Source organism: Vanacampus margaritifer, chromosome 18 (assembly GCF_051991255.1).
Source record: "Vanacampus margaritifer isolate UIUO_Vmar chromosome 18, RoL_Vmar_1.0, whole genome shotgun sequence".
NCBI lineage: Eukaryota > Metazoa > Chordata > Actinopteri > Syngnathiformes > Syngnathidae > Vanacampus > Vanacampus margaritifer.
The window spans coordinates 4104069-4120126 of record NC_135449.1 but is presented as its reverse complement, the minus strand read 5'-3'; the positions used below and the strand labels follow the sequence as shown (position 1 = coordinate 4120126).

The window sequence follows — 16058 nt, the reverse complement described above, 5'->3', positions numbered from 1 at the left end:
TCTTCGTTTCACACCTAAAGCGAAAATAAACATCTTTTAAATTTGATACACTACAGAAAGGACTTTTACTAACAACCCTGCCTAATTTGAATAATTAAATAAATCGGCAAGCATATAAAATGACTCCTCGGCCTCTCTCTGCACTCACACCCAACAACGGGGCGCTCTAAAGCCAGCCCCACCCCAATCCACATAGCGCCTCTCAAGCCCGATGCTTTCTTTCCCGCGCTCCTGCCGCCTTCTCCCCGTGGCGTGCATGCGCTCGTGGCCAAACAACGAGGCGCTCTAAAGCAGCCATTATCAGCAATTATCTAACACGTACAATATATTCTCTGAATTCATGAAAAAAAAAAAGGCTCCATATTTACCGTCTGTGTCTTGGCCCTGACAAGTTGTTAGCAGCAGCGAGAGCAGCAGATAAACGACTCCTATTCCCGTTTTCCCAGGCCATTTGACCCCGGCATGTGACAGGGGTCCCATTAAGCGCGTCTCCGCCATCTTCACCACCATCTTCTGCCCAGCGCCCAGCTGCGAGGAGAGGAGAAAGCAACGTGTCGTTACAATCATTAAAATCGGGGAAAAAAAATGTAGAAAGTGGAATGTGCAGTAGCTCAAAATAAAAGTTTTTTTTTTTTTATATAGCACCCTTTCTATTATATCTCATTAACTCAATATTTCCGATGATGTCGCCTGGCCTTTTCTATGCACTTGAGCTGTAATTGGAATATTTTCAACAGCCGGAATACAAATTGGCAACACGGCAGCATCATGTCAACAGAGCCGACACTTGTTGCGGTGATGTCACTTGAAGTGGCGCCGAAATAATTCGAGCAATTTGTGGGATTTCCACGCGTCTGCCTCCAAGGACCTTTCTTTTTCCCAATGCGAGCAGTCTGTTATCGCTCCGCCACAAAAGGCACAATGAACAAAAATGCGAGTGCGCATTCCGCGCCACTTCAGCAATTGAGGCAAAACGAAGTGTCGCAGGTTGAAATCTGCGCGACGGCATTTCAAGCCAAAAACAACCGAAATAAGAACAATCACACCATAATCATAAAACTAAATGTGACTACGGTGAGTGAAGGAAGATAGAAATTGCAGCATATAACGCATCTTCTCCGCTCGGAAATTATGCAATAAAGTGTCAAATTGCCGTATTATACATTAATATATATATATATATATATATATATATATATATATATATATTTGTTGAAATATACTCCCAATAAATAATTGAAAACCAAAGCCAGATTTTTCAGATTTAAATGAATTGCGATGTCATGTCAGCCGAGGTGACTTCCAGGGCGTTTCCAATTCTATTTGTTCCACTTAGAGGATTTAGCATGTCACCCAACGGGTACGCTTTGACAAAATCTGAATGCACGGCCTTGAAATGATTTCAATCCATTTCTTATCAATTCCTGCCCGCGGCCCTTCGTTGTCTGGAAATCACAGTTTAACTCAACTTTTGTTAGAATTCAAAAGGCATACGATCTCATTAGAGATATGGAGGTTTTAAATCAACAATAAATGCCTAAATATGGTCAATGTCATATTTTCAGATAAATTACCTTTTGGTCTTTCCCCACATCGTCTGTTTTTTTTTTTTTTTTGGAATAAATGTGAGAATTCAATCTTAACGGCAACGATAAATTGATCACACCAAATTATATGATGATCGTCATCTAAGTCACAACAATAGACAAATGCAGTCACGTAAAGCCATTAGCCTAGAGCTAATCGGAGTCAGGAAGATGTCAAGACTGGCTAGCATGTTAGCTAACGTCAGTGCTACAACAATCTGTTAATCTCACAATCAAAAGATCACAAATTAATCCAAATTAACTGAAAAGTCAAATTTAGCTAGTCCCTTTGTGATCATTTTCTATCTGAATTTCCATCCAGTTTTCCTGAATCAATTGGACTGTTGAAATCTCGATTATATTTTCAACTAACGCTTCAAAAACGATGGGTCCTCATGCTACTTTGAAGCTGTGAGGTATTCTGCGTCATACAACCGCTACATCAGCACATGACATCCATCCATCCATTCATTTTAACACACGGTATGGACTCTCCCTCGGGACGCAGCTACGTGGCTAACCATGACGAATGGCTCCCCCACCGGTGCGCCACGCTTGATCGCACGGATAAGCCGCCATCTTTCTGCCCCTCATTACTTCCGCAATGGTCTAATTGTGCGGCTGGCGATACGTCCCACATCTCATTCCCGCCGCTTGACTTCTCCTCTAATGTTGTCTCCGGTTTCAATTTGTCCCACCATAAGAAGTCTAACAATGATTGAGTTTGGCGCTGATGTCGCTGTCAATTTTGAGGGCCGAGATGGACTGAGACGCTGTTGATACTGTATGTGGGTCACTGTGTGTTATTAAGATAGCTCACATCAAAAATTCTGTTCTCTTCTAACAAGTGAAAAAAAATGGTGGAAATGTAGCTTTAGTCTTACACTGCTCTGGTTATAATCATGTTTACATTCCAATTGCCATCCTCATGGTGAACTAATTGGCGGATGAGCTAATTCCAATTCCCACGACGCGGGGTTGACACACTGCCCTGGACCAGGCGGCTCAGGCTGGCACGCACCTCTCTGCTGCCAGCACCGATTAAACGGCGTCAACCTGAACTGGGCTACAAATCTGCCGATAGTGCTACTCGCGCTTTACAACACATTCATTCCATAAATCACGGATTGCATTGCATCCAAAGTTTTCCAGTCAGGTCTTAAGATGATGCATAGCACAGTCAGCCTTGTCATGAGTTGTTAGTGATATCCTTCTGGCAAATGACACTGGGTGCGATCACGGTGGGCCACAATCTTTTTTTGGGCTTGTTGTCAGCACAAGGTGGCCATTAGTGGTGTAGCGCTCTAGAGTGATTTGGATCCTATTTGGCAGGCAAGAGTTTTTGTGTTAGCCTTGGTCTCTGTCATATGGTGTTCCACAGGGTTCTATTTTAGGGCTCCTTTCTCTCTCTTTTTTTTTTTTAACTCATTCACTCCCAGCCATTTTCACTGAAGCCTTCGCTCCTAGCTATAAAAACTTTGTATCTGTTTCCGTTTTGCAGCAATTGACATTAGAATATAGCTAAGTTTCATCATTATTCCCAAACCTTTTCAAAACACTGGGGAAAAGATGCAACATGGCCCAACATGGTCTCTTATACTTTGCTGCCACCTGTTGGCCGTTTATTGTAATAACTACCATTGCTTTAAGCAACCTCTTCAGGTCAGAGGCTTCATCAAAGCCTTCTGTATGCTTTAGCATAAAAAACGTAAAAATACGTTTTTGGGACCATGACAATGTTTAAAATAGAACGTTTTTATACGTTTTTGGGAGCAAATTAGTTAATCAAGACCTCTGGCGGCCATTACGTGCACTCCTACAGAACGAGTAAAACACAAGTGTCACTATGTGGAAATTGTTTTTAGCTATTTTATTGAAACAAGCAAACAACCGTTCAGTCACAATTGACAGGCAGCAGAAAGAACAATTGCAGCGGGCACGTCAAACAAATCATTCACAAAAGCACCTTTCTGATTCGGACAAACTGCAAGTCAAGTTGCTGGGCAGACAAAGAGCAACAAAGAGCAATTAGGCGTCAAGACTGACAACTCTGTCGAATATTCATGACGGAGGGGAGCAGGGAGAACTGGAAGGCAGAGATCGCGCTCGAATAATTGATGACGTGAAAATAATTGGCTGCGAGGTTGCCTTTTCTGGAAGAAGTGGCGGTTTTACAATCGGGGAAGGAGCAAAAGCAGAGTTGAGACGAGACGCGAGAAGAAATGAAGAGCAGAGAAACAAATCTGTCTTCTTATCTCGTAAAAGACCACAACAGCAAGGCCTTTATCTCACTAAAGTCTATTTTTTTTTTTTTTTGGTCCGATGTGTAGTTTTGCTCTTTACAATGAGCCTGTCCAATGCCACTTGCTCATAACACATACTGTAAATCACTCACATAACAAGGGTAAAAGTGTCCATTGGTCACAATGGTGCTTTGAGATACAAGTGACCTGACTTGAGAGTTTTTCGAGCTTATGTTAGAACTGTCCAACTAAACAAAGGCAATGACCGTTAGCTAGCTCCATTGTTGCTCGTTTACCTGCTAGAGAGCTAGCTAGCTAGCTAGCATCAGGGGCTAAAGCCAAACTGTGGAAGGGTTTGTAGTACTTTCTGGACCTGGAATTGCCGCCTCTGATTGTATTTTCACCCTTTTCGCTCTGCACTTGCTTAGTGTGAAAGACGATTACACCCCGGTTGCCAGCGTGCCCATATTTGGAAGTGTTGTGTAGCGACCACAGATACATCCTTTACTAATAACTTGGCGGGAATCTCATGCGTGTCCCAAAGCTTGTGACACTTGAAATATCACATTTTTTTAAGGTTTCCTCCTTTGTCGTCCTGACGTTACCTGTAAATAAATCGGGCAAAAATACTGCTAAATCGCCAACCTTGTCTTTTTTTAAGCATGATAAAGGTCGACTATCCCCAAAAAATGAGGAACGGGAACTAATTCAGAGCGTCGCGAGCAACTCGCTATGTTGCGCACAGCTCGAGGAGAACGTTTGTAAATAAAACACGCGAGCGTCAAACTATTCTGAGCCTCCGGCGGGCCAATTCCGCCGACATTTCCAGGGCGCGGGTGTGGCGCCCAGCAATATCGGCGCCGAGCGAGAGGAAAGACGGTGGAAGCAGTCTGATGCCGACAGCTGCCAGTTGCCCCTGATTAAACGCCTCCCCTCACTCACTGGGACCGCTGATAAGACCAATGCACCCGGGGGGGGGGGGGGGGCCATTTGTGTTGTCGGTGTGTGTTTGTTCGTGTGAGCTAGCAAGTGGACTACTTATGCTGTGTGTGTGTGTCGCAACAACACGCTCCCCTGTGTAAACATGCTGACCTGGCACAACACCAGTAGACACTTTGAAGTTGGCACCGGCACTGTAATCTCCCTCACACACGTGCACGTGCGCGCGCACAGCCAGGGGCAAGACTTAACACCGCTAACACACTGTGGCTTGACGTGTAGTCTGCCTCTCACTCACCACTTGCACACGCGCACAATTGCAGTGTCTCCTGCCTACAGAGATAAACATTGATGTATTCTCCAATGAAGTAAAAAAAAAAAAGGGAAAAAAAGTGCGGTAACGACTTGCATTTTATTTCTTTTCTTGCTATCTGGAGTGGAAATCCTTGCTGACAGTTACGCAAGTGTGAATAAGAGTCTTTACTACTCGTACTTTCACATCGGTGGTAGTAAAAAATAAAAAATAAAATAAAAAGGATGCTCTCCAATGAAAAATAACCTTACTGAGTGTAAAAAAAAAAAGGAAGAAGTGCCTGGTAATAAAACTAGTGGTGTGCCATACTGGAAATTTTGGATTCGATACCAAGTAAATAAAGGCCAGTATCGCCGATACAGATATTGATATCAATTCTTTAAAAACAATTTTTTAAAAAGGTATATGTTTTTTTTTTTTAAATTAAGGTAGCTGTATCATCGAATTGTTTAATCACAATCAAATTTCAACCGTGTGCTTTTTTTTTACTTTCACCTGACACCTCGCTGCCAGACGTTTTCAGAAACGGGTTGTCCCCAGTGCCAGCCGATTTTAAGCATTTTGATTGATCTTTCAAGGTCCATAGAAAATTATGTGTTTGGACTATGGAAACACACATACTACCAAATGAAAGATTGGACTCTCATCTTTCATCAGAAAAAAAAGTTTGTTTCTACCTTATTCCGTTTTTGAGTAATCAACAATAGAAAATGGTTAGTTTCACCTCTGTTTTGAAACAAACGTCTTTTAACGTCTTTGGCACTCCTCCATAGGATTTTACTAAACGTTATTTAACGTTTTTGGCAGTCAAAGAGTTAAAAAGGGAAACAAACTAATACTAAATCAAAAAAATATGCAAATAACCTCTTACACCGCCTTACTCGCTGTCATCGGAATTTTGGCCTGTTTTACTGCCTCTTCACCTTTTCTGCTGTTATCCCTTCTCAAGGTTTCTTGTATCAACCCCCCCCCCCCCTCATTTTCATTATCATTAAACTCTGTCAATTAAAGGCTTGATGAGCCGCTTTTTGCGGTTACACAAATAAATTTGACTCGAGTTTCAAGTGCTAGTAAAAGCACCCGTTGCGTCTGAAAATAAAACCCAAATAACCAAACTGCGTCCCTAACTTCAATTCTCCACATTTTCGAGCTTATGATTGCTTCTTAGTTTAAGTCAAATCATGCGTCAGCCTCCAGCGAGGAGATGCTGAACGGTAGAATATACAGTAATGTGTATATTGGCTAATTCGTTCTTATTTGGGTCCGGGGACTGCCGATGTTTTGGGGGAGGCGCTGATCAGAGAGAAAGCTACTTAGAATAACTTAACTGGGGCAGCCTCTCGCAACTTTTTACCACAATGGATTAAAACTGTGCTCATTTAATCTCCCGCCGGGATTCAAACACACTTGTAAACTTTTAATTCAAAAAGCGGCCCAAGAAAATTTTTTGACCCATTTCATACGTTTTGGGGGGGTAAAGTCTAGGGTATCTTTTTTTTTTTTTTTTTTTAATTGCTTCATGTTTGTATTTCCTTTTGTGAGTGGATAAATGAAAAAAAAACATTTCCATGCATCCAACGTCTTCATTACGCTCGCAAATGTCCAAAGTGGATGTACAAATGGAAATCGGTGGGAGAGAATGAAAACATTGTGATGAGACGTGAGAAGAAGTTAGGCTGATTTGACTCGGTGCTTCTTCTCCTGCTTTGGTTGCCAGCTATGCAGATTCCCGGCCGCGTTTTGGCCGACAGGCGCATAAACTTGTTCGGAACAATTAACTTGGTTGTTTTTGTTGAATGTAAATCCAATCTTTTGCACGGGCTGTCGAAAACAATATGCAGGCAGCGAAACCGTCAAATTTCATCAAGCTTGCGGAAAGAGGATCGAGACTTATAAATTTGGAATATGAAAGTCAGTTGGATGCAAATACGTTACGTGGATTTTTTTTTCAAAACGTAAGTAAATGAAAATAAATGGTAAATGGTAAGCAGAGCTGCATTAAGTTACATGATGTTAAGTGTTTTTTTTTTTTTTTTTTTTTTTTGCTTGTGAGTGTTATAGTGTCAGTCCACAACAAATATATTTTGCTTAACTCATTCAGTCCCAGCCATTTTCACTGAAGCAACCCCCTTCGCTCCTGGCTGTTTTACTGGATTCTGACTGATTTTGCAAAGCCCACAGAATATTTAGCTCTATTGCTACAAAAACATGAACGTACCAAAATAAAGATTAGAGTGTCTTCTTTTATCAGGAAAAAAAAAGTACATTTGTATCTGTTTCCGTTTTGCAGCAGTTAGCATTACAATAACATAGCTAAGTTTCATCATTATTCACAAACCTGTTAAAAACACTGTCAAAAAGAGCTTGTTGCAACATGACCCTGGCTGATCTCTTATACTCTGCTGCCACCTGCTGGCCGTTCTTTGTAATAACTATCGTTGCTTAAGCTGCCTCTTCATGTCAGAAGCTGCAAGAAAGCCTTCTGTATGCTCTAGCATAAAAAAAACCCCCATAAAAACGTATAAATACGTTTTTGGGAGGGAGGGACAAAAGTATTAAAAACGTATAAATACGTTTTGAGGAGTGAGTGAGTTAAAGGTTATCAATAGCAGCATTGATGCACTAGACAGATTCAGAACTAGACAAAGTGCAATTTCTGTTGCTTGGGAATGTTGAAAAGCGTGTGTAAAGTGTGCTGTAATTACTTATCCTTGGGGTATTCCGATGATTTTTTTTTGCAGACAATGTTGCATCTCTCATTAATTCAAGTCAAACCCAGCAACTTGTCGCTCTTTGCATATCCGTTTCAAACGAGCACGGTGTTGCCTGCGTGTTGTGTTTTAATGCGCAAAAAATACTTGAGCGTTTCTGTTTTTATCTGACACTTTGAAGGGAAACTAGCAAAGAACGTCTCGGTAAAAGCATCGCAACGTCGGATGCGCCGTGACAGCTTACAACTCGTGCAAAGTGTTTGATTAACGAGCAGGGCCGTGCTTTTTGGAGGGGGGGGGGGGGGGGAGATAAAGACTTTCTAAATGGACTGGCTGCAAAAAAAGGAAGATGAGTGTTGCTCATCAGGCATTTGAGAGGGTCATTAGTATGAGTCAGGCACCCTGAGGTGTGGCGATTGTCCAGAAGAAAAGAAAAAAAAGGATTCAAAACATCAGAAAATAACATTTGGAAAAAGAGTCCTGAGGCATATTGACATGGAGGTTGTTGAAAAGACGACGTTATTACACTAAAAGTAGGTCCTTACTAATGCATATACATTTTAAGTTGATGTTTTATACTGGATAACAATTTCCCGTAGATAAATATATGATATGCCCTATAATTGTCGACAAATAAGCACTTTTTTTTTTTTTACACCAATGAAGTTACCTCTAACCTGTAAAAAAATAGATTTGAGAGGCATTAAAAATAAACTGTTTATTCGGTTGCACAAGTGTACACGCCTTCTTATCTGGGCTTTTGATGCGTTCCGAATTAGCCAATCACATTCCAACAAATGGGAATTAGAACACATCCAGTCCGGCCTTCCGGTGGTCTTTAACACGTGGCCGCTCCACAATATTGCGATCGTCGAAATTTCTTTTCAGGGGGACTTGAGTAACATTTTTTTGCTGTGGGTTGGGTTAGGTTTGTTTAAATCAAGAACATTTTCCTAAGAAATATCTGACAGAGACTTTGTAGCTGCAACAAGGGGAAACGTGAAAGTAAAAGAATCCCAAAACAAAGTGGACTCCGTTCCGGGCAGTTGGACGAGGTCCATTTCCAATCTGATCCGCAATCTGCAAATGGACGACATTTGCTTGTCAAAGGCTTCTGTTTAATCTGCCGTTTGGTGCAACTGCACCTCATTTATTCTCCTCTTGACTGCGGACAAGCGTGTCCAAATGGATAAATGGACTCCATGGCAGGATGCAAGACACTCTGTCACTTGGTTTTTCCTGATGAATGTTGAGAGGAGCAGATAAAAAAAAAAAAAAAAAAAAAAAGAGAGAGGCTGCATTATCCTAATGATTAACATTAAAGATAAAAAATGCAAACATCACCACTGCAGTCAGGCCGTCAATGCAGTTTCACTTAACAATAATTGAGTTCTGTTGATCCCTAAAAGGTTTGAGCTTGAATCTGTCAGGCGACACAATTTTTTTTCTTTTTTTTTGCACAGAAAGCGAGGAAATAATAGTCACGTTAATGTCATCTATTTACAGTAGTAGCCATAAAGTGGCCGGGGGGGTGTTAATTTGCCAACTGCAGACAGAAACAGGCTTCTATTAGTTACATTTATTAGTCGGTGCCAAAATTGGTAGAAAAGCATTGTTTATATTACCGTTAGATGGAAAGTGAGAGTGGAGTTAAAAAAAAATATATATGAAAAGGAGCTGGATTTTGACAGATTTTTCAAGGCTCACAGAATATTCTGCTTTATTGCTATAAAAAATACGGAACCTACCAAAGGAAAGATTCGATCTCTTGTTTCATCAGTAAAAAAAAAAGTATATTTGTATCTGTTTCTGTTTTGCAGTAATTCACAATAGAATATAGCTAAGTTTCATCATTATTTACAAATATGTTTAAAACTGTGGGTAAATTAGCTTTTTGCAACATGGACCTGGTTGATCTCTTATACTCTCCAGCCAAGCCACCTGCTGGTCGTTTTTGTATTAACTACCATTGCTTCAACCATTCTCTTCAGTTCAGAGGCTGCATCAAAACCTTTTGTATGCTCTAGCATGAAAAGCATAAAAAAAAACATGTAAATAAGTCTTTGGGAGCATGGTCATATTTAAAATAGAACGTATTTATATGTTTTTGGTAGCAAATGAGTTAAAGAGCAACGGGTGCATGTTTAAACAGAAACCTGTGTAAATGTGATGGAGACTAGGACAGTTTTCTGGACTCCCCAGTCAAAATTGTCCTATTAAAATGCAGAATTGAATTACACTAACAAACAATGCAAAACACCGCTGACATGCTAACGGTTAGCATTCAGGAGTACATTTTTTATCCTCTTCTATGAAAATGACTTAAATTGAATTACACTAACAAACAATGCAAAACACCGCTGACATGCTAACGGTTAGCATTCAGGAGTACATTTTTTATCCTCTTCTATGAAAATGACTTAAATTGAATTACACTAACAAACAATGCAAAACACCGCTGACATGCTAACGGTTAGCATTCAGGAGTACATTTTTTATCCTCTTCTATGAAAATGACTTAAATTGAATTACACTAACAAACAATGCAAAACACCGCTGACATGCTAACGGTTAGCATTCAGGAGTACATTTTTTATCCTCTTCTATGAAAATGACTTAAATTGAATTACACTAACAAACAATGCAAAACACCGCTGACATGCTAACGGTTAGCATTCAGGAGTACATTTTTTATCCTCTTCTATGAAAATGACTTAAATTGAATTACACTAACAAACAATGCAAAACACCGCTGACATGCTAACGGTTAGCATTCAGGAGTACATTTTTTATCCTCTTCTATGAAAATGACTTAAATTGAATTACACTAACAAACAATGCAAAACACCGCTGACATGCTAACGGTTAGCATTCAGGAGTACATTTTTTATCCTCTTCTATGAAAATGACTTAAATTGAATTACACTAACAAACAATGCAAAACACCGCTGACATGCTAACGGTTAGCATTCACGAGTAAATTTTTTATCCTCTTCTATGAAAATGACTTAAATTGAATTACACTAACAAACAATGCAAAACACCGCTGACATGCTAACGGTTAGCATTCAGGAGTACATTTTTTATCCTCTTCTATGAAAATGACTTAAATTGAATTACACTAACAAACAATGCAAAACACCGCTGACATGCTAACGGTTAGCATTCAGGAGTACATTTTTTATCCTCTTCTATGAAAATGACTTAAATTGAAGCATCTTACTAAGTCGCAGTTTAATGTACACTTTTTCTTGTGCTTCCTTTTGCAGAATTTTCCATCTGAGTGAGCTTCACTAATGGCTGCCTTTCAGTCTTCTTTTAACATCACGTCAGAGCTTCACAAGGCTGAAGAGGAGTGAGCGCAGCCAGAGGTTAAGTGCAGGTGCGTGCGTGGCCAACACTGCCTTCCATCAATGTCCATTCTCAGACCAAACATCACTTGCAAAAAAAAGTCCAGAAAACGTTTTTTTTATTTTTTTATTTTTTTTAATTAGCGTCTGCGTGAGCGTCTGAGCTAACGGCAGCGCTTGAAATCCTCTCGGCACTTTTAATGGCAGCCCCTCATTAAGAATTGAAGCGTCAAAATCGCAAGATTGATTTCAGCCCCCCCCCCCCCCTCCTAACGTGCCCGCCAGTCGTACTTCATGGGAATTGTGTTATTTTTCAGTCGACCCCAGACGCCATCAAGTGATCCCGTTTCCGCCATAAAAATGAAAGATTTCCCATTTTGGAAAGGGTACACCGCTAATTAGCCCCATGTTACTTTGCATTCTTCACAACGTTAGTGCCAAAGAGAAGTTTCCTGTCGCCATGGGATTTATCTAATTGCGTTTACTAATCATGATGTGTGTACATTAGCAAGCAATTGGGAAATAAATGATAGGTGTGAAAGTTTCAATAAAAACTCAACTTTTTTTTATTTCCCCTGATGAATGTAAAAGTGTCATTAAGATGGCATATTCTTTATTATTCTATTGTTCTTTCAAATTTCCATGCATATGGAACTCATTCCTTAAGTCATTTATTGCTCTTAATTTTAAAATAAAAAAAGAAACCAAATGATCCTTTTAAACACAAGAATTAATATGTGTGTTTAGTTGACATTAATATCATTACAAAAACAAAAAGTTAGAACCGAAGAAAAGTTAAGAAAATAAACGTTTAATGTTACAATAATAACGTCATTTTTTAATAGGAAATATCACAGGAATAAAATTATATTTTTATGTGAAATATAAGTTATATGAATTAATTTGTATTTTTTCCCCTGAAGAAAAAAAATTATATTACAGAATACATTTTGATTTGCACAAGGGGGGGGGGAAATATATATAAAAAGTCATAATATTACCTTGGCCAAACAAACAAAAAAAAGATTTATAAAATAATAAATGTTTAAATAAGTCATATCACAAATATTGCAAGAATAAATGTGCTTCTTTTTCCTCAAGAAAATAGTTTCTCAAGTCATATTTTAAGTTTAATATGGTGATAAAGTTATGTGTCTTTCTTTGTTTATGGGAAAAAAGTCAATAACAGTCACAATATCATTTTTTATTTACAAGAAAAACGTAATATTACGAGAAAACGTTTTTTCAGACAAAATTTGCAATATCGCAACGATCTCATTTCAAAATATTGATTTGTCGCTCTGCTGTTGCCTTAATTAAAGATAATTACACGTACGGAAAAAGCTCATTTCCTGCTTGAACCACACCGTGACTGAAAATGCACTCAAGTATTCTTCATCCATCAAACTTTTTCTCCGGCGCCGTCGCTTTTAGGACAAACTGCCAGTCTAAGCACTTTAGCGGCGGCCGCCATTTAAACCTGAAACTTGCAGCTTCTGTCATCCGGCATGACTAACAGGCTTTGACATGCTGAGACATGGACGTGTCCCAGCTTGGACTAACACATCCCGTCTGATTGACCCTCTACTCGCACACACTAGCGCACTTGAATGCAAAAAAATATACACACGCACAAGGAGACGATGTCAAAATACGATGACCATATTAGGCTTGTCAGCCATTAGCACTTGTGCTCATCATATATCAGGTCAGAGCTGTTGATTTTCCACTTGATGCTGGTTTACATTTGTGATGAGATTGTCTTAGCCCCGCCCCCCTTGTGTACTACCAATCAGCTTCTTATATGCCAGAGTGTTCTACCCGCTGTGTTTCTTCCAAACGTGTAATATGACACATGAACATTACTCATAATCAACAGCGCGTCCCCTGTGCACTCACCAGTTTAATAATGCCAATCCATCGATCAAATCAAATTGTCCACAGCTGTGTCCATCCATCGATCCATAATATTAACACGTTTAAAAATAATAATAATATTTTTTTTTAAATTAAACAAACAAAACATGTTCAATCCATTAATCAAAATAGTTATCTAGCTTTCTGTCCAGCGAAATGATCTTACTTAATACATCATTCAATCTTTCTACCTACCTAATAAGCCATCAATAAGATGAATTCAGTCAATCAATACCGTCAACTGTCCGTTGATCCTGAACATTAGTTAATCAATTGATGGACAGTATCTACTGTCCATTGGTCCAGCTCTCAATCAGAAAAGTATAATCTATTGATTGGCAACCGATTCAATCAATCAATCAACCAACCATCGCCTTCCACAAACTACATTTGCCTGAATTGAACTCAATCAATAATCCAATCAATCTAACAACCTACTTAGCCATCCGTAAAGTGAATTTGATCAACATATCGATCAATAAATTAACTCTTTGACTGCCAGACGTTTTCAGAAAAGGGATGCCGTGGGTGCCAGCCGATTTTAAGCATTTTGACTGATCTTTCAAGGTCCATAGAAAATTATGTGTTTGGACTATGGAAACACACATACTACCAAATGAAAGATTGTACTCTCATCTTTCATCAGAAAAAAAAGTTTGTTTCTACCTTATTCCGTTTTTCAGTAATCAACAATAGAAAATGGTTAGTTTCACCTCTGTTTTGAAACAAACGTCTTTTAACGTCTTTGGCACTCCTCCATAGGATTTTACTAAACGTTATTTAACGTTTTTGGCAGTCAAAGAGTTAACCTCTTTCTCATAACAACATACAACGTGGAAAAACAAACAAACGGCCACTTGTTTGTATGCCCACCATCTCACGCACACACACACACACACTGGTAACCTTTGACTTTCTCCCCGCGGCCGTGCACTGCGATTGCGAACGAGCAGGAGGCGGCGACAGCTTGCCTTCATTTAGCTAATCGGATGACTCTCCCTTCCTTCCTAATCCGAGACACCGGCTGCCGTGAGGTAACCGGCTTGCACTCGCACCGGCCGCACACTCCCGCTTGCCTACTTGTTGAAAACACACACATGCACATGCGCACGGGAGAAAAGAGACCCCCACCCCCCCCCTCAAAAAAAAAGAAGGTGGAAAGTGGGCTTTCGTTCCGCATACAATACACTTGTTGGAGTCATGCGGTGGAAGTAAAACAGACACAAAAAAAAAAAAAAAAGGTACATAAGGCATCTTGTTGCATAAAAAGCGCGTCTGGTCGTTTTCAGCACCAGGGATAGCTCTCGTCACGTCACTTTTCAGTACCACGGACAGCCCCGAATCCCCACTTGCCGTGACTTCAGCGCCAATAGTTTCGCATCTCCCATCCGGAATGCGCATTTCCGCGAGGGGAGAAGTGCGGCGCCGAGACTCCACTCACCGCGTTATCCTCCTCGTCGCAGCCATGAGGTTAACATCCACTTTTCCGCGCGCCGTCAGCGGCTCCGCATGGGCCCCGCGCCACCCGGGAGACAATCCGGCAAATAACATCCATGCAAGTCATCCGGACGCCTGCGTGACCACGGGTGCGAAGCGACTCCTCCCAGAACAAGAAGAGGGGCGGGGGGGGCACACTTCCTAGCACGGAATGAAGAGTGTGTCTTTTGGTTGCGTGGAAATCCTTTTGCCGGTTTCTTTTAGAGCGGAGGGTGCTCGAGCTGTGCTACAGAGTAACAGGACACCTTCTCTTGTGTTCCCCCCTCTGCTTTGACAACCGGAGCCAGGAGGTAGCAAGTGGAGGGCGGTGGAGAGAGAGAGAGAAAGAGAGAGGGGGGGGGGGGGAGAGAGAGGGCAGGCACAGCTCCAGGATTTTTTATTTATTTTTTTCTAGGTCTATAAGAGGCTCGACCGATGCATCGGGGAGAGGGGGCTGAGAAAATAATTTCTAAATATATTGTAGAATATCAAAAATGTTGGAGGAGCGTAACTGGGGATACACAGATTCCTGACGGGGCTATTGCACCACCGAGACAGACAGACAGACAGACAGACTCACTCTTAAATGATTATTAATTACTGCAAGGGAAGAAGCATGTGCAGTGTACTGATAATTGCAGGTAAATGCCCCAGCTAGCATAATGCTAATACACATCGGAAAAAGCCATAGGCAGGTTTAATGATTAGCATCGATAGTTGTTAGCACAAAACATGTAAACCAATAATATAAATAATAATAATATATTATTATTAATTTATAAAAAATAATATACAAATAATTTAATATATACAGGGATGTGATTTTTCCGCTAATTCGCGGAATTCCGCTTTTTTTATCCCCCCCCCCCCAAAAAAACTCCGATTTTTTATTTAATTTTTTTTAGTAGTAGTAGTAGTAGTTCATTGTGTATGCACATGACTCCGACAGATAACATCTTCTGCTATAACAAAGACATTTGTGGTATGCTCTAATATGAGTTACTTTTCATTTGGTCATGATACAATTATTTGTTCATGAAATTTGAACTCTTCAACATTATTTATGTGTTAACTTAGTAATCACATTAGTTAGATATGACGATATTCTCAGTGATAGTTTTTAAAAGCAAAGGCAGTCCAATGTTTTTGAATGCGACTGATTTTGAGTTGACTAAAACTGCCATTTTATATGGGATAGTTCAATATACATTGAAAATTTATGCTGTTGTTTTGTCTATTTCTTTGTTATGTGAGTGCATTGAAAGTACTTAAAAACACGGAAAACCCATGAGCTCCGGGGAGACCCTAGCTGGGTGCCAGCGGCCCCCAGACCCCCGGCTAAATTTTCAGATAATTTCACTTTGGTCAAATCACATCCCTGTAATACACAACGGAAAAAGCCATAGGCAGGTTTAATGATTAGCTTCGATAGTTGTTAGCGCAAAACATGTAAACCAATAATATAAATAATAATAATATATTATTATTAATTTATAAAAAATAATATACAAATAATTTAATAT

General features: G+C 40.0%; 1 protein-coding gene and 1 long non-coding RNA gene across 5 annotated transcripts in view; one reads left to right on the top strand and one right to left on the bottom strand.

Annotated features, from left to right (window-relative positions):
* The window catches only part of LOC144038110 (uncharacterized), a 105244-nt gene extending 93591 nt beyond the window's left edge, over positions 1-11653 (top strand). Inside the window, exons 5-6 of one of the 3 annotated variants that reach the window (XR_013289148.1) lie at positions 11062-11174; positions 11460-11653. This is a non-coding gene — a long non-coding RNA (uncharacterized LOC144038110). Of the gene's footprint in view, positions 1-446; positions 560-11061 lie in introns of those variants that run through there. The other 2 variants (XR_013289147.1, XR_013289149.1) reach the window with 2 other exon arrangements.
* The window catches only part of LOC144038104 (protocadherin-15-like), a 113258-nt gene extending 98446 nt beyond the window's left edge, over positions 1-14812 (bottom strand). For both annotated transcript variants that reach the window (XM_077550271.1, XM_077550270.1), the window contains exons 1-2: positions 14501-14812; positions 369-528 (exon numbers count right to left, since the gene is read on the bottom strand). In XM_077550271.1, the coding sequence (XP_077406397.1) occupies positions 369-510 (142 nt within the window). In that variant the 5' untranslated portion in view covers positions 511-528; positions 14501-14812. The remainder of the gene's footprint in view (positions 1-368; positions 529-14500) is intronic.
* Positions 14813-16058: the final 1246 nt, after the last annotated feature.